Source organism: Tiliqua scincoides, chromosome 10 (assembly GCF_035046505.1).
Source record: "Tiliqua scincoides isolate rTilSci1 chromosome 10, rTilSci1.hap2, whole genome shotgun sequence".
NCBI classification, from domain to species: Eukaryota; Metazoa; Chordata; class Lepidosauria; order Squamata; family Scincidae; genus Tiliqua; species Tiliqua scincoides.
The window spans coordinates 16,148,969-16,175,805 of NC_089830.1; the positions used below are offsets into that span (position 1 = coordinate 16,148,969).

At 45.8% G+C, this 26,837-nt stretch overlaps 1 protein-coding gene across 2 annotated transcripts; it reads right to left on the minus strand.

The window, feature by feature from the left end:
* Positions 1-1,396: 1,396 nt before the first annotated feature.
* FAM76A (family with sequence similarity 76 member A) lies at positions 1,397-25,268 on the minus strand. Of its 2 annotated transcripts, XM_066638905.1 has the most exons (10): positions 25,159-25,268; positions 22,433-22,497; positions 20,298-20,352; positions 18,651-18,803; positions 17,690-17,850; positions 15,295-15,381; positions 14,643-14,774; positions 8,671-8,806; positions 6,631-6,732; positions 1,397-3,485 (listed from the first exon to the last, which is right to left on the minus strand). In XM_066638905.1, the coding sequence occupies exons 1-10, from the start codon at positions 25,237-25,239 to the stop codon at positions 3,399-3,401; spliced, it is 1,059 nt and encodes a 352-aa protein (XP_066495002.1). In that variant the 5' UTR covers positions 25,240-25,268; the 3' UTR covers positions 1,397-3,398. The 2 variants fall into 2 exon arrangements, with proteins under 2 accessions (XP_066495002.1, XP_066495003.1); XM_066638906.1 differs by lacking the exon at positions 14,643-14,774.
* Between the last annotated feature and the right edge of the window lie 1,569 nt (positions 25,269-26,837).

Consider the following 26,837-nt stretch of genomic DNA (forward strand, 5'->3'; position numbering starts at 1 on the left):
AAAAAGCCATATACAGCTGAATCAGCCCTTCAAATGAAGCCTCAGCTATGTGTTATATCCTGCTGCCAACCCATATCACCTTCCACGGCTCCCTGATGATGTTTCGAGACAACATGGGACTTGTCATTCTGCTCAAGTTCAGATGAGGACAATGAGGTATTCCAAGGGGCTGGAAAACAAGTGAGGAAGGGTTGAAGGGACTGGGTATGTTTAGCAAAGCCCAGTCATAACCAACTTTCCAGCAGTGATGCAGCTGCAATGCAGCCCCAAGGTAATGGAACAAACGCCCCTTACCTTGAGGAGGCCACCATGATTGTCGTCCCCTCCCAAGAATGCAATGTGTGCCCCATTGTCATAGCTGCATCACCTTTGGAGAGTTCCTTAGGATTGGGCTGTAAGAAGGACATCACTCTTCAAATAGAGCTGTCCCAATATCTGGAAGCCCATCACTCAGAAAGGGGCAAAGACTTGTTCTCAACTCCCCAGGGGGGAAGATTACATTTAGAGCCCAATCCTATGCCCTGGGGCCGCTGCAAGGAACGGCAGTGCCAAAATGGCCACTGCTATATCCTGTGAGGGCAGCGCAGCTGCTGGAGTCTCCTTGGGGTATGGAAACCCTTAACCAGTGTAGAACTGCAGCAGCCCCAGTGGGTCTCCTAGAAGCTGCGCAGAACCGAGGAAATCCATTTAGGACTCTGCAACTCGGGAGCGAACATAGGATTCAGCAGTAGCCTCTACTGCCAACTCCACCCCCTCCCCTCCCCCATTCCTCCAGCCCACCCTCCCCCACCCCAAAAGCCCCCCTGCTGCCTGGTGGGGTATTCACTGCCCCACACTTCAGTGATGGGTCCTCCCAGCGCCAACCAGCGCTAACCTCAGTGCTCTCAACGTATGAACCAGAGTGCTTTATTGGCACTTTTATGATGCGTAGAGCCGGCGGTGGGGGCAAGGAGCGTTCGCAGTGCTGCGCATAGGATGGGGCCCTTAATGGGCTTCAGTTAGGTAATGGTAAGAACAGTTTTGCAAAGGAATTAATGACCGAGGATAGTGGTGGGTTCTCCATTGCTGGAGCTCCTCTAGCAGGGGCTGAACAGTCAGTCATCTGCTGGAGATGCTTGAGCTCTGGATTTCTTGCATCTGCCAGGGACCTGGGCTAGGTGGTCTGCAAGGGCCCCTTCAACTCAATAATTATGTGAAAACAAGCCATTCAGCCCCATTTTTTGTAGAAGTGATGCTCTCAGCCAGTTTCTCTCATGAAACATTCTCACATGGCAAAATGATTGGGGCAAGTCCCTTTGGTAGCCACGGGGCAAACGTCCAAGCAAGCAGATGTAATTCTTTAAAATGGCTAAAGTGTTGTGATGAGAGCAAAGGAAACAGCATCAGTCAAGAAACCTTCATTACAGAAAATACTGTTTAATCATCTACGTACATCAAATTCCACAGTAGCACCAAAAGCTCTTTGTGCTTCACACCGCTGGCCTGTACCTGATCAAGTCCAAGCCAAAGGGGGAGGGGGAAATGGATTCTCTTTGCTGACAACCAAGAAAGGCATAGACAAAATATTAAAACATAAAACCACTGAAAGATTCTGTCCCTCCCCGAAAAACACTTTGTTTAAAATGTTTGTTTTGTACAAATTGAGGCATCTCTTAAAGATTGCCAATGTAACAAACATAGAAAGAAAAAAAAGTGTGACCATAAATCTCCCACTTAAATGCATGATCCAATTCTCACAAAGATATTTACAGAAAGAATTTTCTTATTTTTTTCGTAGTCAGAGGATGCTGATCCCACCTTCTTTTCAAAGTTTCCCTTGATCAGTTTTTCCTAAACACATTTTAAGTATAAAAAAAATTTTCTGTTGTCGCATTGCTTCTGGTGCAACAATTTCTTAACATGCCTAGTGTTTAAAAAGTAAAAATTTAAAAACAGAGCAAAATAACAAAAATAAATAAATAACCCATGGCAAAATACTCATTTCAATTGTCTTTTTCTCAAGTTCAAGGCTTGTAGGTCTTCAAAGTGCTATTGAAGAAACTCATCCTTATATGTACGTACATAAAAACTCATCTGCCGTAGAAGACCCTTATCTTATAAAAAGACTGAACTTCTCAACTTAGATTGCTGTGTTATTAAGCACTTGTGTCCACAGCAGGGTCTCTTTCTCCTGAGCTCGCTCTTCAGACGGAGCTTCACAAAGAGGGGCAACTGTGCTGGAGACCTACTTGCCGAGTTCTCAGCTGTCCTGCAAGAGGTACCCTGAGGGCAGGCCTCAAACAGCCACAGGGTTCATCTCATCTTTCCACTCATTAGGATAAGGGTCAGGAGTTTAGTTTCCCTGTTGACCTTACTGGAACTCTCGAAAGCCTCCTTCTCCAATAAAGTTGCAGCCGTTTCAGAGAACGTCCATCTCCTTTCCTAGAAGTGTCCCTAGTGTCCTTTTGTACTGCTACAAGTGAACTGAAGACAGGACAGCTGTCCTCTGGTTTGCTCCCTAAAAACTCTGCATAGCTGTACCTTTGAATTACTGAGGTATCACCACATTCGTTGAGAGTGGCCTCACCTTACATTTGATATAGTGAAAGGTTCCCCCCCCACGCACACTATAGAGAGGAGGAGAAAAAGAAGCCAAATCTTATTAATAGATAGAACCCTGAGGCCTCCCAATGGTTGCCCAAAAAAGGAAAAGTAAAAACTCAAAAAGCAGCAATATCATTAACATGATAAAAAGCAGAATAAGGAAAACCTAAATTAGTACATCTCCTTCCCTCCATATTTGTGTTCCCAGTTATTCTGACAAAAAACCCTTAATCTTCCAGAACTACAGAGGAATCTTTCACTTTTTAAGATATATACTGTACGTATATATATTTTTCAAAGAACTACCACTGTCTCAAACTCTGCACACCTAAGAGAAACAGGCTCCAAATACCAACCGCAGAGTTAATTATTTCCTTTTTTTTTAAAACGCAAAGAGAACAGTAAAATAGGCTTCAGCCTGTATAAGTCTAGGAAAAGAGGACGTGACAGAAGCTGGGGAGGGGGAACCGATTCCAACATCACTCTTGCTCTTTTGCAAACTGGATGGCAGTAATGATAAAACTCAATAAGGAAATCTCTGGGCTGACAGTGCTTGCTCAGGGGCCTGGAACAAGGTGGGTGCTGCAAGGCCTGCCACCCAATCACCTTCATCGTTATAGGACAGGAGACCTGGGTAAACACCCACATCTCAAGGATACCACCAAATGGCCACAAACAGGGTGTTTCACTGTTTCCACAGCATTAACAAATCAAAATGAGATTCTGGGAGATTCCGATAGAACCAGTGTGGGTTTCCAGCAAAAACAAAAACAAAACAAATACTCCTTAGTGTGGGAGGAGTTCCCATGTTGAGCTTAAGGGGAGGTTATGGCTCCAGACTTCTCTGGCTTTTTGCCCTTGGATAAAGCTGCAGCTTGTTTCAGGAGTTCTCTGTTCTTAGCCTGTTGAAAAACAGAGAAAGACATGCACTTTTCTGATGCACTGGAGCAGTGGAGCAGCTAGATGGTGCAAAGCACTGGTGCGTTTTACAGGGAGCCTCACTGCAGCATGCGAGTGGCCTCTGCCCTCCCCTTCAGAGCAATTCCAGGCATTCATTTTGCTCCCATCACCAGAATGGCTATGAAGGGGAGGGGGAGAAGCCGCTTGCATGCTGCAGTGAGGCTCCGTGCAAAGCTCAGTGCTTTGCACCCCCTCTAGCTATGCCACTGCACTGTACTGTTGCAACTCAAGAAGTGATGAAAGTGAGGCAGAATTCTAGATCTGGAGAAGAAGGAATCCAAGCAAGGCTGGATGCCTTAAATAAATTACCAAAAGAAATTTCTGCATCTAGAAAATTCTCCAATCTGTATATATGTATTTATATCTACATTAGTTTTGCAAATCTTTATTACTTTGCATGATTTATTCCAATTTTGCTGCTGGTTAGAGGAATGCCATGAAATCCTCCCTCTACCTCTTGAGATCTCAGCAGACACTGCACACACGTTTCAAATGGATCTTTTACAACCATGACGGCTAGAATTTGCTTAAAAATAACCACAATGAAAGTGAATATTATCAGGAGGCCAAGTCTTATGCTCAATCCTACATTCTGAATGTTTTTATCTCCCACTGGTCGCCGAAATGCGGCTAATATACAGCCAGAATCGGAAGCAATTTGATCTACCACATCCCCACTGGGACCAAGTCTGGTATCCCAACTCCATCAAGGAGCAATACAGAATGTTTCAGAGAAATGTACACACTCTTTGATCCAGTATTCCTTGTGATCTAAAAGCCCACCTGCACAGATCCTTGTGCTTGGGTGAGATTCCGACATGGGCTAAAAGGGAGGGGGGAATAAACATCGGAGAGACTGGATGTGCTGAAGACGGGCATTTTGGAAGCAAACATGATGAGAGGTAGACTGTCCTAACTGAATGGAAAGAAGCAGGAACAAATTTTGGAACCTGGGGCAGAGATCAATCTCACACACCTTGTTTACTTTCAGAGCAGACTGCTGCAACATCTACTGTGTGAGGCTGCCTGTGAAGTGTGTGGAAACTACCAGTGGTGCAAATGTTGTAGCAAGGCTGTTAAGAGGATCACTAACCAAAGTATGACTGTGAAACACAACCCTGGGCTCTCTGGAAAATGGTCGGCCCTTGACTTGAATATTCAAGGGCATCCACTGAAGTTATTCACTGAGGGGAAAGGAAGCAAGATAAATTCATTTTAACCTCAGGTTCCTGGCCTGACTTTCTGCAGCCTTTGTACCACTGCAGAACCAGACACATGAACCTCACAAAATGACAAGGGCTACAAGGATCTGTGCTGAGCCTGTATGGTAGCATACTGCGTTATAGAGTATACATTTCGGAAATGAACTACAGCAAACATTTCTTTGTCTATTTAACAAGAACACCATAAGGCTCTGGACAGACAGACATTAAAAACAGGAATCAGATAAGATTCAAGTCACACTCCCTGGGCTGCAATGATATTTTTCTAGGCTGGGATTGACAGGCAATAAGTTTGAATTTCTTTATTAATGTCTATTTGTCACCAAAAATAAAAAAAATCAGTAAATTTGGAATTAAAGGAATTCTACGCTGCAGTTCAGGGGATAAGAAATGGGAGATTAGAAATCATGAAGATGGAGGGGAGGAGTCCAAATGTATGCAGAACCAGCACATACAAATGAGACAATGTAGGGGGCTATATAACAGGGGAGAACATTAGCAGAAGCAACATTACATAAGAACATAAGAACAGCCCCACTGGATCAGGCCATAGGCCCATCTAGTCCAGCTTCCTGTATCTCACAGCGGCCCACCAAATGCCCCAGGGAGCACACCAGATAACAAGAGACCTCATCCTGGTGCTCTCCCCTACATCTGGCATTCTGACTTAACCCATTCCTAAAATCAGGAGGTTGCGCATACACATCATGGCTTGTACCCCATAATGGATTTTTCCTCCAGAAACTCGTCCAATCCCCTTTTAAAGGCGTCTAGGCTAGACGCCAGCACCACATCCTGTGGCAAGGAGTTCCACAGACCGACCACGCGCTGAGTAATGAAATATTTTCTTTTGTCTGTCCTAACCCGCCCAACACTCAATTTTAGTGGATGCCCCCTGGTTCTGGTATTATGTGAGAGTGTAAAGAGCATCTCCCTATCCACTCTGTCCATCCCCTGCATAATTTTGTATGTCTCAATCATGTCCCCCCTCAAGCGTCTCTTTTCTAGGCTGAAGAGGCCCAAACGCCGTAGCCTTTCCTCATAAGGAAGGTGCCCCAGCCCCGTAATCATCTTAGTCGCTCTCTTTTGCACCTTTTCCATTTCCACTATGTCTTTTTTGAGATGCGGCGACCAGAACTGGACACAATACTCCAGGTGTGGCCTTACCATTGATTTGTACAACGGCATTATAATACTAACCGTTTTGTTCTCCATACCCTTCCTAATGATCCCAAGCATAGAATTGGCCTTCTTCACTGCCGCCGCACATTGGGTCGACACTTTCATCGACCTGTCCACCACCACCCCAAGATCTCTCTCCTGATCTGTCACAGACAGCTCAGAACCCATCAGCCTATATCTAAAGTTTTGATTTTTTGCCCCAATGTGCATGACTTTACACTTACTGACATTGAAGCGCATCTGCCATTTTGCTGCCCATTCTGCCAGTCTGGAGAGATCCTTCTGGAGCTCCTCACAATCACTTCTGGTCTTTACCACTCGGAAAAGTTTGGTGTCGTCTGCAAACTTAGCCACTTCACTGCTCAACCCTGTCTCCAGGTCATTTATGAAGAGGTTGAAAAGCACTGGTCCCAGGACAGATCCTTGGGGCACACCGCTTTTCACCTCTCTCCATTGTGAAAATTGCCCATCGACACCCACTCTCTGCTTCCTGGCCTCCAACCAGTTCTCAATCCACGAGAGGACCTGTCCTCTAATTCCCTGACTGTGGAGTTTTTTCAGTAGCCTTTGGTGAGGGACCGTGTCAAACGCCTTTTGAAAGTCCAGATATATAATTAAGCCAGTCCCACAGTGTCCAGTGAATTGTGAATGTTCATCTGTGGACCAAGTGATGTACAGTTACCTGTAATTGTTCTGTGACTTCTTTGTGAGTCTTCTCCATTTGGTTCATTTTAACCCTCATCTGGGATTCCTGGTACTGCAGGTCAGCCTTGAGTTCCGTAATCTGCAGAACAAAGGAACAAGCGAACATGCTGTGGCCCAGAAGACAACAATGCAGTTTGAATTCTTTTGCTATGAATAAATGCCACACACAATACAAAGCATCCTTGCAGAAATCTGGCATGCTAAGCCAGGGACAGCTCCCGTCCCTGGGAATACACATGACAAAGTGTGTCACCCATTGATGGCTAGCTTGCAAAACTAAAGCAAGAGCCCAGCTCCAACTGGCCAAGTAGCTTGACTGGTCAGTCTGCTTCCATCCATCTTTCTACAACAGCAACTCCCAAAGGCACTGCGTGTAAAAATTGATAGGAGTGCAGGGAGCATCCAGTGAAGTCTTACAGCTAAAACATATCTGAGCAAGCAAAATCTGACTTTATAAATAACATAAGAACATAAGAACAGCCCCACTGGATCAGGCCATAGGCCCATCTAGTCCAGCTTCCTGTATCTCACAGCGGCCCACCAAATGCCCCAGGGAGCACACCAGATAACAAGAGGCTTGCAAGGCTTCCTGGGAATTGTAGTTAAGAACATAAGAACAGCCCCACTGGATCAGGCCATAGGCCCATCTAGTCCAGCTTCCTGTATCTTACAGCGGCCCACCAAATGCCCCAGGGAGCACACCCGATAATAAGAGACCTGCAAGGCCTCCTGGGAATTGTAGTTAAGAACATAAGAACAGCCCCACTGGCTCAGGCCATAGGCCCATCTAGTCCAGCTTCGTGTATCAAACAGCTGCCCACCAAATGCCCCAGGGAGCGCACCAGATAACAAGAGACCTGCAAGGCTTCCTGGGAATTGTAGTTAAGAACATAAGAACAGCCCCACTGGATCAGGCCATAGGCCCATCTAGTCCAGCTTCCTATATCTCACAGCGGCCCACCAAATGCCCCAGGGAGCACACCAGATAACAAGAGACCTCATCCTGGTGCCCTCCCTTGCATCTGGCATTCTGACATAACCCATTTCTAAAATCAGGAGGTTGCGCATGCACATCATGGCTTGTACCCCATAATGGATTTTTCCTCCAGAAACTTGTCCAATCCCCTTTTTTAAACTAAAATTTAAAATAAATTGCTTAAGTGCTTTATTTAAATTAAAATTAAAATTATTTATTTAAATTAAAATTTAAAATAAATTGCTTAAGTGCTTGGAAAACAACTGAACTGGCGCATATCCATAGTCTCACAAGCCAGTCCTGCTGTTCACCCTCCTCCCCTTTGCCTGTTGCACTGGGTGTGTATGGTACAGTCCCAGAGGCAAAATCAGGATAAGCCAGGCAGCAAAGCAAGAGCAGCAGGGAGATTCCACAGCACACTGGAATCAAGGTCACATGGTAAATGAGACAGGGTAGAAAGGAAACATTGGAGGGAACGAAAAGGCTCAGGTGTGATCATGACAAAAGATGATAAAGGAGTAACAGCAGAAAGGACCAAGATTAAAGAAGTGAAGGCATCACACAGGCCTCACTGCTCAGACTCAGCCTTGCAGAGTCACAGCTTCAACTACATTCTGTTTTATTCAAGGTAAGGACTAGCCCTCTTAAGTTCAACCCCCACTGAGGCAGAGCAAGGATCTCTCAAGGGATGGCCCTCAAGACCAAGCTGAACTCTGTGTCTGTCACCTCTGGCCCCACACACTGTCTTCCACTGGTGAGCAGGCAACACAGGGCAAAAGGGGAGCATGGCTCAGGTGGGTCTATCCTGGGAGGGGTCACAGTAAGGTTCCCAGCCCTCCTCCCTCTCAGGGCACAAAACAGAAATGTATAAAATGAAAAAGAACAAGCGAACAAGAGCTAAATCACTTTTTCAGACTGCATTCTGTTTCGACTATTGCGATTTTACTGCATGCACCTCATTCAATCCCGAACAATGCAATGCCCTGGGTTTGCTTTGTGAGAAAAGGTGAGGTATGCATATCCAAGATCAAATGCAATCACCTTCTTCTCCTTCTCCAGTATCAACTGATCTTTCTGGTGCAGCATTTTCTTGAGGGTGGCCACTTCCTCCTTCAGCTGGGCTATGATGACAAAGTGGTCAGTGCCCGGAGAGTCCAAGGCAAGGTCTGGAGAAAAACTATGAGAGACAAGAAGAGCCGGCTCATCATACACCCTTATTCCCCCTGGTTCCTATGGAGGAAAGTCACATGTGGAGGGTAAGACACGGAGAAGACAACCCAGTTCCTCAAAGCCACAGGCCAGGCAAGCAACTCAGGGATTGGCCAGCCGCGGCCACTCACTGAGATGGGCCATGTGATGCAATCAACATATGGACTGAAAAGAAGTTCACTCCAACCACCTTTTTGTTCAGCCTTTCCTTCCTTTTTAAAACTTTAACATGGAAGATTCCACCCCTTTGTTGGCCAGTGCAATGGAAAGCTTAGCCTGATATCTAATGTGTCTGCAACATTATGGGTTGTGTCCTAAGGCAGCGGTTCCCAATCTTTTTTCACTTGCATACCCCTGGGCAGCCCATTTCCATAAATTGTACCCCTCCTATTAGCAAACTGTTATTTCACATTTATATGTTGTAAAGGTAAATAAGTGGGCCAATAATGGAATTAAAAAGCAATGGAATATTTTTTTTTAATAAATCTTTTATACACCGCAAATGCTCAGTATGATCCTTAAGCTTGTTTGGAGGTACACAGTTTTTGGAAATCAGGTTCAACTGAGGTAAGATACAGTCTTAAACCTGGAATTGCATTCAGCTTACTCCTGTATTTCTCCATTACCTCCATATCCCGGTTTGTATAGCTGGCATGTTTCATTTGCAAATGCTGCAAGAGTAAAGGTTTCATGCAGCCACTGGATAATACTTCCCCACACACTACGCACTGGCACTTATGACACCCCTCACCTCCTATATATGAAAACCCATGCCTGCCTCTTCTTACCTGTCTGAAAAACTGAACACTATGGGCCAGTTTTTCAGTGCCAGTGCTGCTGTGCCTATGGGGTGTGCACTGAATCCTGTGGTGGGAAGGCAGTCACAGAGGTCTCCTTAAGGTATGGGAACGTTTGTTCCTTTATCTCAGGCCTGCATTGTGGCTGCACTGGTGTTGGAAAGTTGAATAGGATCGGACCCTGTGTCTTTTCACTGTTTTGCACCAAAGTGTGCAAAAGTGTGCAAAACACCAAAGATGTGTCCTGAAAAATTCTTGGTAACTGATCACTTTCCACGTTATGTTTCAGCTTTTTTACTGTGCTGGTTTTCAACCACCGATTCATATCTGATAATACATTAATTGATAACCAAAAACTAGTAGTTGGTGGGACTTTTGCAGTGAGCTAGCTGTCTTCCTTCCTGTCTTGATGGTCCTGCAAGGCATTCTGGGGCACTATGCCCTTTCTTGACATAATTCAATACTTTTTTGAGTACCCCAAAGGTCCTGGTGTGTATCCCTGGGGGTTACACATACTCCAGGTTGGGAACCATTGTCCTAATGAAGAGGGAGTGTGGAGGGCTGAGGAATGCCAACACCCTAGCACATCACACTCCTCTCCTGCTCAATCCCCCTCTTCCTAGGGAAATATTTCCAGGGGAATATAAACAGGTCACGTCTAAGGTAAGGGAAGGCAGCATTTGGCACACCACCTCAGGAGGTCTTGGGTCAGCTATCAGTGAGCATACTGATAATTCTTCATTAGGGATCCCAACACCTTACAGAATTATAGCTACCAGGATATCCTCAAAAGATGGGGGGGACGGGGACTCAAGAGTTTTATAGCATGCAGCCTTGCTCTCTTCCTCAGGTTCCTAGGATTTATGTGCTGATCACAGAGTTTCTTCATGTTGCATGCAGGATTCAAATGTTTAAATGAACATTTAAGGGATACATCTTAGCTCTTAGGTGGCTGATTTGGAAATAAGCAGGCATGATTAACAGTGCTGCATTACAAAGAAAAAAAATATCACAAAACTGACTTCAGTACCCTATGAACCACTGGAAGGAAAGGAAAACATAACATGCTGTTTGACTACTCCACACAAGGCCAACAAGTTTTGAAAAACAAGCACCTGTGGGACTCTGCAAGAATATACAACGCTAGACAACAGCTAGCATTCTTTGTTGACTATTCTCTTTAAATCAAGTCCTAAGCTTGCCTTTGTGCAGAGTTTGAGACATTTCCTGCTCTACCAGCTAAAATAAAGCTTGCTACAGCTGTGGCATGAGCCTTGCAGGTCTGGCTGGAGAACTCAGAACTCTAATTCCAGCCAGCTTCTCCATCAATCAGAACTCTTTTAATTAAATGACTATCTTGGTGTGTTTCCATCTGGTATTTGCCTACCCTCTAGTGGCAGTGAACCAAAATTGCAAGAGACTGATCCAGTCACTTGAACTCATTTCCAAGGAAAGTGGGCAAAAAATAAATTTATATCTGGGCTTTGCATCTCCTCTAGCTACACCACTGCCTTAAAGAATGGGGCTAGAACTCTCTGGGAAGAGCGGCTGCTTGGCACAAATAAGGTCTTGGGTTTAATCCCTGGTGGCAGTATCTCCACTTAGGGAAGGAAAGACCCCAGCCTGGAACTCAAGGGAGCTGCTGCCGGTCAGTGTTTACAGTGTTGAGCTAGGTAGACCAATGGCCTAACTCAGCCAGAGGTAGCTTCCTATGAGGGAAGGATTGCTTAAACCCAGGAGGGAAGGAAACAGAAGGAAGGGAGGCAGACGAGTTTTGTCTCTAATCCAGAGCAATGGCAAAGCTAGGACCTCTGGAACCCAGGGGCACATGTATTTTTGGCATCCCCATACATCCCCCAGGTCTAAGAAGGCCTCTGAAAACTGGAAATACCTTTCAGAGGTATCCAGGAGGCCATGAGTGACCTGCCTGCTTTGGGATTCACCATTGGGGGTGTGGGTTGGCACCCCCTCAAGACATGGTACCTGGAGCAATGTACCCCCTGTCCTCCTTAGCTATGCCACTGACCCAGATCTACCCCCTATCAAGTAGGAATGAGGCAGATCTTCACAGTAAAAGGGGTGTGTGAAAGAACTTAATTGTTCTCCTCTCACAGTCCTTTTTTCCTAGGCACTTTTTACTCATTTGGGTTCATTTCCAGTATTGGATCGGGGGCATGGGGGAGAAAGATCTGGCAACAAACTACAAAAGAAGGTTCAGTTCCCCTTCCCCCCCCTTTAAGATCAATCCCTCCAGGCAAACTTGATAATAGCCTGGTTCAAACTCTTCATATAGCACTACCTGGGTTTAAGCAAGCTGGGATGCTCTCACTGTATGTACTTTCAGCCTCAGACAGGATTTTGGCAGAAGTCTGAACCCAAAACCATCTGCAGCACTACATCCTCGTCACCTCTGAGCTCTGACTAAACACTATATGGTGCATTTCAAGTGCTCAGAGCAACTCACGTATACTCAGAAATTCTAACAAAAGCCCTGTAAAGTAGCGCCCCACACTGCAGATGGGGGTGGCAAGGCTGAAAGGGGGCAACTTGCTGACAGTTGAGTGTTGGGGGGGAAGAGTGTTGGGGGAAAATTAAATGTTATTTTTTTAAAGCATGCATTTCTAGTTTATGTTTAACTTTGCTGGTATTGGTATGTCTGTTTCAGTTGCTGTAATTGTTGGAACAGATTTGATTGTTAAAATGTGCTTTTAAGACTGTAATTTTCAAGGCATTTTTAATGACTTGAAATTTTTAAGAAAGGCAGGATAAAAATATTTTAAAACAAAATGCGATGTCACTGAGAAATGGAACATCAGTGCCAAGGAGTCTGTTTTTCACAAGGAATTTTAACGTTGGAAAGTCATAGCAGTGGGAAGTCGAGGAGGTGAGATATCTGAACCTCCTGCACTGGACAGACCAAGCACTGACTGGCAATCCTTCACAAGTACTCATTTTTAAGCTGTTGTGTTTGTAAGAGGGACTGGATTAAGGGGAGAATCAAAGGCAACTGAAGGCCAGGACTCATGCTGCTGGACAAGGTTTTATTTTTTCTTTTTCTGTGCCTGCTGTTTAATATAGATTGACATCAACATTTTTAGATTCTGCCTCCACCACTAGAATGGAACAATCTGTCAATAGTAATGAACTTGCAACATTATTCCAGTTTTTCTGGGCGCCTTGTTTTATTGTATGAGGAGGAGGGGGAAAAAAGAACTGCGCAAACAATAAATCAGTGAGGCCTGTCAATTCCTTCATAATTTCACAGCATACTTCTGCTGCCAGGCAAAAACACAGTCCTGCTCACATGCTGAACAACTTATATAGCCATCTTTGAATTATACAACTTCTATGTATCTGTAACAATTCTCCCTTCTCCCTCCCCCCCAAACCCAACTTCTGTCTAATGCTCTCAGTGCAATGGTTCCCAAACTGTGAGCCATGGCTCCCCAGGGAGCTGTGGAAATCAGCCAGGGGAGCCATGAAATCCTCACGAAAATCCCACCACCCTACACAAAGGATAGAATTGTAGACCTAATGGGGAGCCACGGCCAACTCAGTGCAACTGCTGAGCATTTACAAGAAGCCAGTGCAACTTCTGGTAACATTTTGCAGCATGGCTGGCTGGCGGTCACAACAGGATAGAATTTTCTAGGCTAGTTTTATCATTTATAGTCAACTACCTTGGAGGCAGGACACAAATAGTTACAACAGTGTTTCTGAAACTGTGGGTCATGTCCCACAAGGTGCGTCACAAGCCAATTTCAGGTGGGTCCCCATTCATTTCAATGTGTGCTTTATTTTTAATATGTTAGACTTGATGCCCTCCCTGCTACTTCAGATGCTGTGAATGAGAAATGTCACAACCAAGATTTAACCCAGTCCATAGTGCCTGGGCACCACATTGGGAGCAGTGCAGGCAAGGAAAGACAGAAGCTTTGATGGTGGAAGGGGAAGGGAAGAATAGAGGGGATGAGAATACATTCAAGTTTTCAGGGAGAATCCTGCATGTCTCAATAGCACAGAGGGACATTTTATCCTCTAGTTCAGTGGTTCCCAACCTTTAGGAGCCCGTTGACCAGGGAGGCAAAAACTGGAATCGTCAAGGACCACATGCAACCCGCATCCCCCTGCACACAAAAAATACAATTAAATTTGTAACAATTTGAGAAGACTTATTAGATTTATTATTTATAGAGAAGATTGGTGGGTTGGGGCTTTTGTTCTGGCTACGGCTGTGGGCAGTCCGTTCTCTGCCCTCTCTGGTGGTCTGTGACAAAGCACCTCCCAAGCGAGCACTCCCCCATGGACTACCAGAGAGGGTGGAGAACAGACTGGCCAGAACTACATCCAAAACTTTTAATGTTTTTTAAATTTCCTGGAACCTTGCATACCACTTCTCAGGGTCTCTCGGACCACCTGTAGTTCACAGACCACAGGTTGGGAACCAGTGTTCTAGCTGCTTTTTACAGAGTGTCCAACTTTTGAAAAGGTCAATTCAAAGACTCTGCAGTATTTGCCCCAATGTAACCCTTGACAATTCCATAAAGCTGCCTACTGTAAGAACTGCCTTACTGGGTTGGACCAAGGTTCATAAAGTCCCATATTCCGCTTCTTGCAGCTGCCAGGCAGATGCCTTTGGGCACCCACAAACTGGTGACCCACAAACTGAACATGAAGGTGATGACCTTCCCTCTTGGTGGACTCCCCAGCACCTGGCAATCCAAGGTACATGGCCTCCATAAATGGACATGCTGTGGCATTTCTGAAGTTCAGCACTCACAGACAATGACAAAGCGACAGAAAAGTTGTAACATGAAAATAAAACAGAGTCAAGTGAAGGCTAACAAGCAGTTACCAATGAATTAAGACACAGTTTTGAAGTTCTGGCCTACAACCTGGCCCAATGACCTTCTGGAGGAAATCCATCAGCATGGATTTGTTTCCATAAATGAGACAAATCCCAGGGTTGGGAAGGAAACAGGGGGAGAAAATGATAGGTGATCTCACTTCAGGATGTCAGTGCCTTGAGAAACAGGACAATCATGGGCACCGAGACTCTGTTGGGAAGCAGCCCACTGCACCAACACGGACGGGGCACTCTGGATAGGGGGGCAAAGCATCTCGGGAGAGGAAGGAACGCTGAGAATTAGAGAGGAAAGGGAGGAGTGAAAATATGCACATCAAGAGTGTCAAGCCTAACTACATCCCCCTCACTCTTTCTTGATAAGTGCCAGGAGACGCTATTATGCTATGTCACTTGCTACAGCCCTCTGAAAGTAATGGGGTGGTGGTGGTGAAAAACTGCTGAAAGCAGTTGTAGAACACAGGCTACCGCCTTCAGAGATGGCTGCTTCTTTCCTTTTCTCTGAACAAGGGAAAAATAAAAAGGGATTTTTGTATGCTGTTTAACAATAACTTCCCCCCCTCCCCTTATCCATTTCTATTCTGGACTGACTAATCTAAGACTATAGCCTGGAATCAAAAACCACATTGTACAACTAAATAAATACACCTATGGTCAAAGGTTTCCCCTGAAATGGCAAATTGGGGCCTGCAAGAGGAGATTTCCTTTTGAGCTGCTAAGCACTGTGACTTGCACTGAATTCAGTGAAGACAGATCAAGCCTCCCACCTGCACTTTCTAAATGTAACAGGCTCACCTGTCCCCGTTAGCCGATATGGCATCAAACTTGGGCTTCTTCTTTGGGATTTCATTCTGAATAGAAGAGGTGGACAGTGTTTTCTGGCTGCAAAAGGAAGAAACAAAGGCACAGGTGAGATGGCGGATGCTCGGCAGTTCCGGGCCAGCGTTCTGGATTACTCTCTTGTCCCAATCAGTGCTGCGTAATCCTTGAGACAAGGGTTCTTTGCTGGTTAGGAAGCCTTTCTTAAAACAACAACAACAACAGTATTTATATACCGCTTTTCAACAAAAAGTTCACAAAGTGGTTTACAGAGAAAATCAAATATCTAATGGCTCCCTGTCCCAAAAGGGCTCACAATCTAAAAAGATGCAACACCAGCAGACGGCCACTAGAAAAGACACTGCTGGGGTGAGGTGGGCCAGTTACTCTCCCCCTGCTAAATAAAAGAGGAGCACCCACTTGAACAAGTGCCTCTTAACCAGTTAGCAGGGGTTAAAAGAGAAGCAAAAGTGAGATGTCCTTTAGAAGCCCCACTTTAAAAGGCCTTGCAAATGATCTATTGCTACACACTGTATAGAAAGCTGACGAACTCAAGAAAGAACTCAGAAGTGGACCCAGCACTTAATCAATACAAATAGATGTGCAGGCTCTTTATTACATTCCAAAGTTTTGGGTTCTGTTAACTGGGATGGAAGAGACAACAGTGAGCACTTTAAAAGCACAGGACAATACATATTGAGAGCCAGGATGGTGTCAAGGTTTGGGAGCTGGCCTTAGACACAGAAGAGCTATGCCTGCCACGATGTCAGTATGCGCACATTCTGACAAACAGAATTCTGGAATGGTGAAAAAATATCAGGGGGAAGGGCAGTAACAGACTGGCAATTGTCTTAGAAGTTCTGTCTCTGGTCTTTGGTTACCGAAAAGCTCTCTCCTACAAACATAAGGTGCATCTACGACAGTGTTAGAGCATCGTGTCTCAAGGAAGAAGTCTGAAGTTCCCCAGCCCATGCTGACACTTCTCCTCAAGAAGATAGCTGCATGAGAAATGGGTAAGGTGAGCCAGACTGGGAGGTGGGACCAGCCTCTAGCATTTAGGTCAGATCCTAATCCCCCTCCCCCAGAGCAGCCCGGCATTACAGCAAGCCACTGGGATCTGTGCCAGTGATTTAGCTGGTGTAGATCCAAGTAGCCCCATTGAAGTGGCTGGGATATTCCAAAGTTCCCTTACTCTGAGTTGCACTATAGCCACCTCCTAACCTGTGCTGGATATGGGGCAGGACAGTTGGCCTGCCTACACCAGCGCAGGTCAGGATTGGGCTGATACTCAAATAATATTTGCATAATACATTTACATATTTTCCAGCTTTGAACATGGAAAAGTTCTGGTTTTTTTTGACTCCTGCTTTTTAATGAATCACGCTAGATGCATGCATACTAGTGATGTCACTTCTGGCTATTTTCTAGCCAAAAAATGAACACAGCCTATATATGCTGTCCTACAGTTCACTCCCTTGAAAGAACAACCAAGCTGCAAGATTAACACATCTTATTGAACCAATACCACACTAAAACACTCCAACACAGAGAGCTCTCACCGTCAAAAAATAACTTGGAGGGTTCATATAGACCACTGCAAAAGCACACCCACCATGTTTGAGGCACAAACCCTCTTCCCCTTCCTGGGGAGGGAGCTGTTTTTCTGGTTTGCAGCAACATCAGATCGGCACAGTTCTGATTTGTCAATCCTTGTGTCAGTTACAAAGTCACTCACCATCACCTTACAGAGCAGATTTTTTAAGCACAGACAATTTGAAGAGACATTAAAGCAGTAATTTTCAACCTTTTTCATCTCACGGCACACTGACAAGGCACTAAAATTGTCAAGGCACACCATCAGGTTTTTGATAATTGCCAAGGCACAACATGCTGCCAGTGGGGGCCTCACATCCCTATTGGCCCGATTAATAAATGACCTTCCCTCAAATTCCTGTGGCACACCTGTGGACCACTCGCGGCACACCAGTGTGCCATGGCACAGTGGTTGAAAATCGCTGCATGAAAGTGCCAAACCACTATTTGAGCCAAGAACAATGCAGCCATTTGAAAGGCAAAACAAAAACAGACAGTAGATTTGATGTTTGGAATGGCATTCTATTTAGGGTCAGGTAGGTATAGCCTTTTAGGAGCAAAAGTGAGGAGAAGTAGCACATACTTATACACACAATTTGACAGGCCAGTGAAAGAGGAATGGATTGATTACCACATTAATTTGGCCAGAAAAGCTGAGCCCATATTACCACTATGGGCGGGATCATCCTGTCTTCATATCTTATGGGGACAAGCAGGGAATAAAAGGAGTGAACTGCTAGGGAACAACATTGGAACAGGCCTAGTATGAGCGAACTACCTGTTGTAGTGGCTGCTGCTGCTGCTAAGCCGACCATACTGTTCCTTCTCTTGTAAGCTTGTCCGGGAAGAGGTGCTCAGGTGCTTACGCTGTTCTTTGGTCTTCTGCAACACTCTTTTATAGGACAGTGTGCAAAGCCAACACAGCAGTTTCCCATCCACCTGAGAAACCAGAAAGCAAAGGCAGCAACAACAACAACAACAAAGATATGATCAAAAATGTGCTATGAAAGCAAAGCCCATCAGCTCGGCTTGAACCGAGAAAGGGCTCTTCTGAAAGAGCGAATTTCTCAAGACAACGTTCAGTTTAAGCAAAGTATGCTACAGTTTTCCCACTCTCACCTATGCAGGAGGCAACAGTTCATAGGTAGGAATCAGAATTGGGGAGGAAGCCGATGGAGTTAGGTGTGCCTTTATAGCTTCAGAGTCCAGCTGGCTTGGAAGTGGAACAGCACCTTCTGGACATGGTATGTCCCAATGCACACTAGGAAAGGGATTTAAGCCTTTCCTCCAAAGGTGGAAGGAGAGAGAAAGGCAGCTCCTGAGCCAGAGGTGGTGTCAGGCCTTGGCCAAGCTCCAAGACAGGTTGGGATGCAGGTGGTCCACTTCGAGGGAGCCACAGATGGGGTTGAGACACTCCCAGAGGGAGGTGGTGGGAATGACCACTTGCAACAAAACATACTGCCTGAACAATGAGGTAGACCCCTCAGTCCCTATTGCTGAGAAAGCAACTGGGCACCCAAGTCCTTCCCTATCTAGCCAGACTAGGGTTTTATCCCTCAAGGCACACACCTCTTGTGGCTGTCATGACACCATTTAACAAAGAGCTAGGGTTGGCCAATACTCCCAGATGAGTACATCTGTACAGCATCTTTTAAAAATCCAATGTGTTCAATGATCTTTTGATGCTCAGAGTGTCTGGGCTTCTTCACATGCCATGCTGAATGGACACAGCTACTCACTTTTTTCCTGTCATCTTTCCTGTCAAAGGCACATTGCTGCTTGCACTGCTCACACGAATGTGGCGGCCCGTATTTCTTCTCCGAGTTTGTACAACGCTGGCACTTGTTGCCAATAAATGCAGCAATTATGTTGCAGTACTGGCATGGTTTGGGCTTTAAAGGGAGAGAGGGAGAGATCGGGAGTGAATTTTAATTCTATATGCATTTGTCTTCATCTGTTCAGATGTTCCCAATGGTGTTTTCTCTGACTTTTCTCAAGTAAGCTGGCTGAGTTATTTCGGAATGTTGCATGTATTCAACCCAAGTAATAGTGCAAGCCTAGGCATTTCTGCTCAGAAATAAGTTCCACTTACTTCAATGGAACTTATTCCCAGGTAAGTGTGTGATAGGATTGCAGCCTGAGGATTTCCTGTCCAAGCTAGTGGCATCATTTTCCTTGACTGAGGGTCCAATCCGATCCATCTTTCCAACATCAATGCAGCCCAGAGACAAGGGAACAAATGTTTGCTTAGCTTAAGGAGGCCTCCATGACTACCCCCCTCCTCACTGAAGGATTCAGTGCATGCCCTGTTGGCAGCGCTACATCGGAGCTGAAAAGCTGGATGGGATTGGGCCCCTAAACCCAAATTCTAACCAACTTTCCAGCACTGGTATAGCTGTGCCAATGGGGTATGTGCTGCATCCTGCAGCTGGGTGGCACTCATGGAGGCCAAAGTAAGGGAATGTTTGTTCTCTTACCTCAGAGCTGCATTGCCCTTATGGCGGTGCTGGAAAGTGGGTTAGGATTGCGCCCTTATTCATGTAAAATAATGTTTAATCAGCGCTAGTCTGATTATAGTCTTATGTGGTCACCTAGGAACACAGAACTCCCACAACATCTAAAATGCTGACTGTCCACCACCACTCGTTTTAAACAGACAAAACAAGTACATACAAGTGTTAATGAAAGGGCAATCTTGCCTAAGAACAACAAATCTTGTTGGATTAGATCAATCAACACCCACCTAATCCAACACTTTAGCAAGAAGCAAGCGAGACTGTCCAACAGAAATGAGATTTTGAGAATCTACCTTCTACCCATCCCTTTGTTAAGCCACTACAGCAGCAGATTTCAAACTCTCTGGGAGAGTTTGAGCTGCTCTAAGTCCCTGCAGGGGGAAGGCAGCAATGCGATCCCCAGGACTGAGTTGCTCAGGGGGCTGCAGGGGCTTGGCTGTACTTACCAGAGCCTCCTGCAGCCTCCCGTGGGTGCCGGGAGCCCTGCATGAGCATCTGCAGGGCTCCCCGAAGCTTAAGAAGTGAAAGTGGAGTGATCGTGCTCTTCCTCCACAAAACCGGAAGTGGAGCGCAATCGCTCCACTTTCACTTCTTAAGCTTTGGGGAGCCCTGCAGACACTCACGCAGGGCTCCCGGCACCCACGGGAGGCTGCAGGAGGCTCTGGTAAGTCCAGCCGAGCCCCTGCAGCTCCCTGAGCAGCATAAACCTGGGACCATGTTGCTGCCTCCTCCCTGCTGATGCCCCTTAAGGGGGCAGAGGCCAGGGCCCTCAGGCTGGGGCATTGTGACGCCCCAGTTTGAAAAGCCCTGCCCTACAGGAATTAAATTATACATTTTCAGATCAGAGAGGGAGAATATGTCAGCACCTACCGTCCCATAAAGTTTCACGTTCTGAGCACACTTCTTGCATATCGTGTTGGTTTTGCTAATAGAACAAGAAAGATAATTAAACGTGCAAAAAGGAAGGAAATGAGATGTGAAATAGTTTGCATTGACAGAACGGCTTTCATGAGTTAAAAGAGATACAACTCTGTGGCTTTTATGAGTTATATACCAATTATATACCATGTAAAGCAGGGGTGTCAAATTCATTTCATACAGTGGGCCGGACAGCATTCAAGATGCCTGCTGAGGGCCAGAAGTGATGTCATTAGGCAGGAAGTAATGTTATTAAACAGGTCAAAACCAGAAATAAGCACTCTATAGGAACTCATTATCTGCAAATGACAGAAGAAAAAATACACAAATCTTGACCATATTTCAAGATAAGGGAGAGGCCAATTATCATGTGGGCCACCCTTTCAGCAGTGACACCTCAGCATGGCTCAGCAGCTGAGAACTCGAGGGCCAGATGAAAAGCTTCTGCAGGTCACATCCGGCCTCTGGGCCTTATATTTGACACCCCTGATGTACAGACTCTGTTATGATTGCTGTGTAATCTGGGCTCAATTTCTGGAATATTTTAATTGAACAAGTTACAGAAAATGTGTAAGATATAAATAAAAAATGAAATTAAATTCCACCAAAATTATTGCAGGCTGAAATGCACTGAAATGCCTCCCACAGAACCCTGCTGAAATGAAAGGGACTGGTTCAACTCATCACAATTTAGGAGCAAACATTTCCACTGCATTTGCATCAGAGCAACTCAGGGATCTGCATCCTGCTGAGTCAGGTCATTGGTTGACCTAGTTCAGTATTGCCAGCACTGACTGGCAGCCCTCCAAGGTTGCAGGCAGGAATTCTCTCTCTCCCAAAGAGACGGCTAAGGATAGAACTTGGGAACTTCTGCCTACAATGCATGAGCTTTATCACTGAATTAGGTCCCCATCCTAAGCAATTACCACCATAAGTTTGGTGATACAAGTTTAGTGATCGCTACAAGTTTGATTAATTTTATGTGTTTCTGCAGCTCATTTTTATGTACTTTTAAAATCTATTTTTAAATTAATTTTATGTACTCTGACATCACTGGCGGTGCTAACATTCACAAAGGGCTGATATCTGGTGGATCACTTCTCACTGAGACAAAATATCACAAAACAAAGACACAACCATTTTGACATTACTAATGGTACAATCCAATGCACACTTACGGGGGAGTAAGTCCCACTGAATACAATGGGACACACTTCTGAGTAAACAGCACAGGACTTAAAGGCACAGAATCATATAGTTGGAAAGGACCTTCCAGGCCATCTAGCTCAACTCCCTGCTTGAAGCAGGAAAATTCGCTCTAGGTTCTCAAACTGTCATGATGCTCCAGCCTGAGAAACCCTGCCTCTGGCCACTTAAGCGGTGGAGAAAGGCAGCAATGCAATCCTCAGGATCGTTCCACTGTTGGGGACGGGAGGGGGCTTTTTTATTTACCTACAGCTGTGCAGGAGTCCTGAGTGGTGTGGTGGAGCTGAACTGACAGCATTTATGCCGCTTATGAATCTGACCAATGCTGCAATTCTAAGACCATAATCCTATGGAGTTATATCTAGAAGTAGAACTCCCAAGAAAGTGTATAAAGGACTGTAAACTAAGGACACTTCCTTGGACACAGGCTCTATGAGTTTCAGCAGGACTGCCAAGTTAACATACTAGCTAGTTAACAAACTAACCTCAACTAAGTTTATGTGTCACTGACTTCGCAATAACTCCCAAGTCCTGACTGACAGCCCAATCCTATGCATGTCTACTCAGAAGTAAGTCTCATTAAAGTCAATGGGGCTTACTCCCAGGAAAGTGTGGATAGGATTGGGCTGTGAATCACCCTGGCAAGGTAGCACACCACACTTATAGCTAAAACTAGTTCTTAAGTGTTTTGGAGTCCTGACAAGCAAAGGCACACATAGAATAAATACAAAGAGCTAAACAAGAGGCCCTTGTTTTGGAAACAAGAACAATTCAAGGCAGCTGCTTAGCTCATATTAAAGAAGGCTGTTCAATCTCCCCGCCCCCCCCCCCACAGTCCAGTGCTTACACAGTCCAGTGCTTATCCGGCCCCAAACATTTACCTCTCTTGCTGGAATTCAGTTCGACAGTAAGTGCATTTAACAATGGGGTGTGCAATCCGACATTCCTGAAAAAGAATAGATTTTTTTTGTATGTCTAGATTTCAATGAAAAGGAAAAAATATTTAGTCATCACTAATATCCCATAATCTCAAGGAAAGGGATACTAAGAAGGAGGATAAGAGAGAGAGAGAGAGAGAGAGAGAGAGAGAGATACTTCCTAATAAAGATGAAGATGTAATGTGGAATCCCAGTTGAACTGGAAGCCACAAAAGCAAAGAATACAGCATTTCACTCTGGTTTCATAGAGCAGAGACTGGACTGTTTAGCTCTGGCATTCTACAGACAGAGTTATAGAAGGAATCATCTGCAGCTCATGGCTTACACACCTCAGTCATAATAAGCATCCTTCAGGGTTCACCCATATATCGTGCTGGTGTTAGAGATTGGAGGAAAAGTGCACCACAGGTTACCAGCCTGGCTTTGGAAGTACACTAGGCTATTTCTGAATGCAAGAAGCAAGGGAATAGCAATAGGATACAGGTAACTTGGTGTCTTGCGTGCTCCTGGAGGCATCTGGTGGGCTGCTGTGAGATACAGGAAGCTGGACTAGATGGGCCTCTGGCCTGACCTAGCAGGACACTTCGTATCTCATATCTGGATAGCTGTGGATATCTCATAAGGATATGAGATATCCAGATATGAGATATCCAGAAGGAGACACCACAGATTCTCTCTAGTGTACAACTATATTTTCAAAAGGATTCATAGTCAAGCTCATGGTCCCCTATATTCCCCATGCATAGCTGGTGATCGTCTTGATTCACACAATCCATGCTCATCACCACACGTTTCTCCCCCACTTAGAAAGTGTTGTGTCTGACACATGTGTGCACAGACAAATTATAGGGGCAACCGAATTCACTCAAGCTGGACAAACAAAAAATGTGCTAAGGAAACCACTGGCCCATTTTAAGTTGTCTTGAGAACACACAGAGGAAGCCAAGAAACATCTGCTTACCTAATTTCCAATCACCCTCCTATGCAGCAACTCACACTTACATTCTTCCACAGTCCACAACCTGATCCTACCCATGTTTACTCAGAAGTAAGCCCCACTGAGTTCAGTTTCTCCTGCACAGGACCACAGGCAGGAAACTTACAGCCAAATTTCTTCCATTTATCTATCTCCTTCCATCCTCTGTCTTTCTCTTTGCAGCATCTCCTACCCTCCTAATATGGGGGGGGGGGAAGGAGAGCAAAAGAAGCCAGGTCCAGATATCCAGTATGGGGTACAGGATAGAAATGGACCCAGATGGAGGATGCCTGGATTTAAACCCGTACTAGGTCAAGAAACTCATCTTGGGCTGGTGTCATTCTCTGAGCAAGACCGGTCCATTCACGAGGCCAACTGAGGCGGTCATCTCTTCATCTCCCCTGCAGTTTGGCAGGGGATACTCAACTCTATCCATCCACTCACCTCCACTGCTGCTGCTGCTGCTCCCATACCCTGGATTGGCAAAGTAAGGGAAGTGCAGAGGAGAACAGAGTGGTGGGCTAGAGCCCCCGACACTCCATCCCCCCACTCTGCTCTCCTCTCCACACTTCCTCCTCCTATCCGAGGAGTGGGAGGTGCAGAGGCTGGCACATAAGAACATAAAAATAAGAAGAGCCCTACTGGATCCAAGACAACAAGAGACATGTGTCTTGCTGCCACTCCCCTGCATCTGGCATTCTATGTACACTTGCACCCCCCAACGAAGACACCAGACTGAAGCTTGGGCTTAACTTGGGCCACTTTATAAAACAAAAAAGATCAACTTTTAAGACACAAAACCTACTGAACACACAGTCCCTCCCTTGCCAATCTGGGGTAGGTGAAAAAACCGCCATCCACAGCCAATTCGGATGAGAGAAAAAAATTCCCACCTGGCCCCCATGATGAGCAACCAAGCAATCTCAGGCTGCACATACCCATCATGGCTGCAACCCGTGATGGAGTTTTCCTCCAAAAATCTGTCCCATTCCCTTTTAAAGGCATTTAAGTCAAACTCCATCACCACATCCTGTGGCAAGGAGTTCCACAGATTAATGACACGCTGGGTAAAGAAATGTTTTCTTTTGTCTGTTGTAACTACAAGTAGGCCAACAACAAGGTTGCACGTACCCATCATGGAGTGTAAACCTGTGATGGTCTTTTCCTCCATCAGTCTGTCCAATCTTTTTTTAAAGGCAGCCAGGTCAGATACCATCACCACACCCTGTGGCAAGGAGTTCCACAGACTTCCTCTCTCAATCTGTCCAATCCCCTTTTCAAGGCGCCCAGGCCAGATGCCATCACTCAATCCTGTGGCAAGGAGTTCCACAGGCTAATTACATGCACATGCCCATCACAGCTTGTAACCTGTGATGCACTTTTCCTCCAGTTCCCTTTTCAAGGCACCCAGGCTAGACCATCCTGTGGCAAGGAGTTCCACAGGCTAATTACATTCTGGGTAAAGAAATGTTCTGACTCCAAGCAGGCTAAACAACAACAGCCCTGCAAGGTAGGCCAGTATGATTCTCCTGCTTGTCTGGAGGGGGGAAGAGGCTTGCCTGAACTCAGGTCACCTGAGGAGAGGTGGGAGGAGGAGGGAGGGTTGGCTCACAGCTCCCGGTCTCAACCGCCACGGCCCCGCCCCTTTCCACTGTGGCCCCGCCCCCAGCGCCTCCTCCCCCGCGGCCCTGACCTTGCAGAGCTGCTGGCCTTGGCTGAGCGCCTCGAAGGGAAAGCGCTGGTGGCACTTGGTGCAGGCGTAGAGCGCCGCCATCCCCGCAGCCCTTACTGACAGGCGCGGCCTTCGCCCAACCCGCCGCAGCGGCCCCGCCCCTGTCCCCACCTGCCCGCCCGCCCGCCACGCGACGACACTATTGGCTCAGGGCGACGCCGCTCAACGGGCAGAGGCGGGCTCTCCAGCAGTGCCTGAAGGCGCATTGGTTCTCCAGAGACGTCACTCAAGTGGGGAGGGCGAGCGGGCGGGTTGTGTGTTGTGGGAAGAAGAGCCGGAGAAGAGCGGGAGGAGGGAGTCGATGACGTCACAGGGAGTGCCTCAGTCCGGGGTGGGCGGGGTCACGTGGGCAAGGAGGCCTCCTCCAGTTTTGCCCATAGAGATGGGGAAGGGCAGAACGGCCCGCGGAGCAGTCGTTCTCGGTGGCTGTGAGGGCAGAGCGGCAACCCGCTAGCTCTGGGTTGCAGAATGCGGGGGAAGCGGGAAGGGCTGTGAGGTGTAATGGGCAGAACCACCAACTAATTAGTGGGTCACTTGAGAGGATCCATTAATGTTTGAGAGCCACTGCTATACACACCTGCATGCACAGCAATTAAATAAAATCAATTAATTATTAATATGTTTAATTAATCAATTTCTCAATTAATCAATTTCTCAATAAATTAATCCTCAATTATTATTATTATTAATTAATGCTTAATTAATCAATTCCTTAATGAACTAATCCTCAATTATTAACTATTATTATTAATGTTTAATTAATCAATTCCTCAATTAATTAATCCTCAATTATTAACTATTATTAATTAATGTTTAATTAAGCAACTCCTCAATTAATCCTCAATTATTTATTAATTAATTGCTTAATGCTTGAGGACAGTGGCTACACACACTTGAATGTGTAACCCTTAATTAAATTCAGTTAATTAAATCCATCAATTGATTATTATAATTATTAGTTTAATCAATTCCTTTAATAATTAATAAATTAATAATTAATTCCTGACTGGAGGGCTTCATTACCTGCAGATAATGAGGCCTGACCTGTCATAGCATTTGCTGGCTGTATTTCGAGTAAAGGGGTGTTGGGAAAAGTTTTCAATCAGCAATGAATGGATGAACCTCACTGGCTATGAAGCTGCAGCTGTGCAGAGCTTGCCCTGGAATAGAACCTTTGTGCAAATGTCCTTCTCCAGACCTCCTTGGTGGAGTTCGCTTCATTCCTGGTGCCCCAATAATGTGGAATGACGGAAGGCAGGACTGTTCCAAGACCTGCTGGCACCTGAGGTAACATGCCAGATGCCCCCATCCGATGATGAACACTGCGAACTCATCAATGTTTTAGCTCAGCCCCCTTCTCCCCCCACATATCCCCTTCCTCTTCCCTTTCAAATGCAGGGAGTGGGAGGAGGAGGAGGCAAGCAGGTGATCAGAGCATCTCTGCCAGAGCTCTGCACCTCCCATCATTCTGCCACCTGAGGGCCCAATCTTAGCTCTGGTGCAACCTCAATGCAGCCCTGAGATAATGGAACAAACATTCCCTTACCTTGAGGAGGCCCCCATGACTGACTCCCCACCACAGGAAGCAGTGTATGCCCCATTGGCACTGCTGCACCGGCACTGGAAAATTGGATAGGATT

Coding starts and splice junctions, on each gene's coding strand:
- FAM76A (XM_066638905.1), bottom strand. CDS start 25,239: ATGGCGGCGCTCTACGCCTGCACCAAGTGCCACCAGCGCTTTCCCTTC. Junction 22,498..25,158: donor AAGGCCAGCAGCTCTGCAAG/GTCAGGGCCGCG, acceptor ATTCTTTTTCAG/GAATGTCGGATTGCACACCC. Junction 6,733..8,670: donor TACTGGAGAAGGAGAAGAAG/GTGATTGCATTT, acceptor TTTGTTCTGCAG/ATTACGGAACTCAAGGCTGA.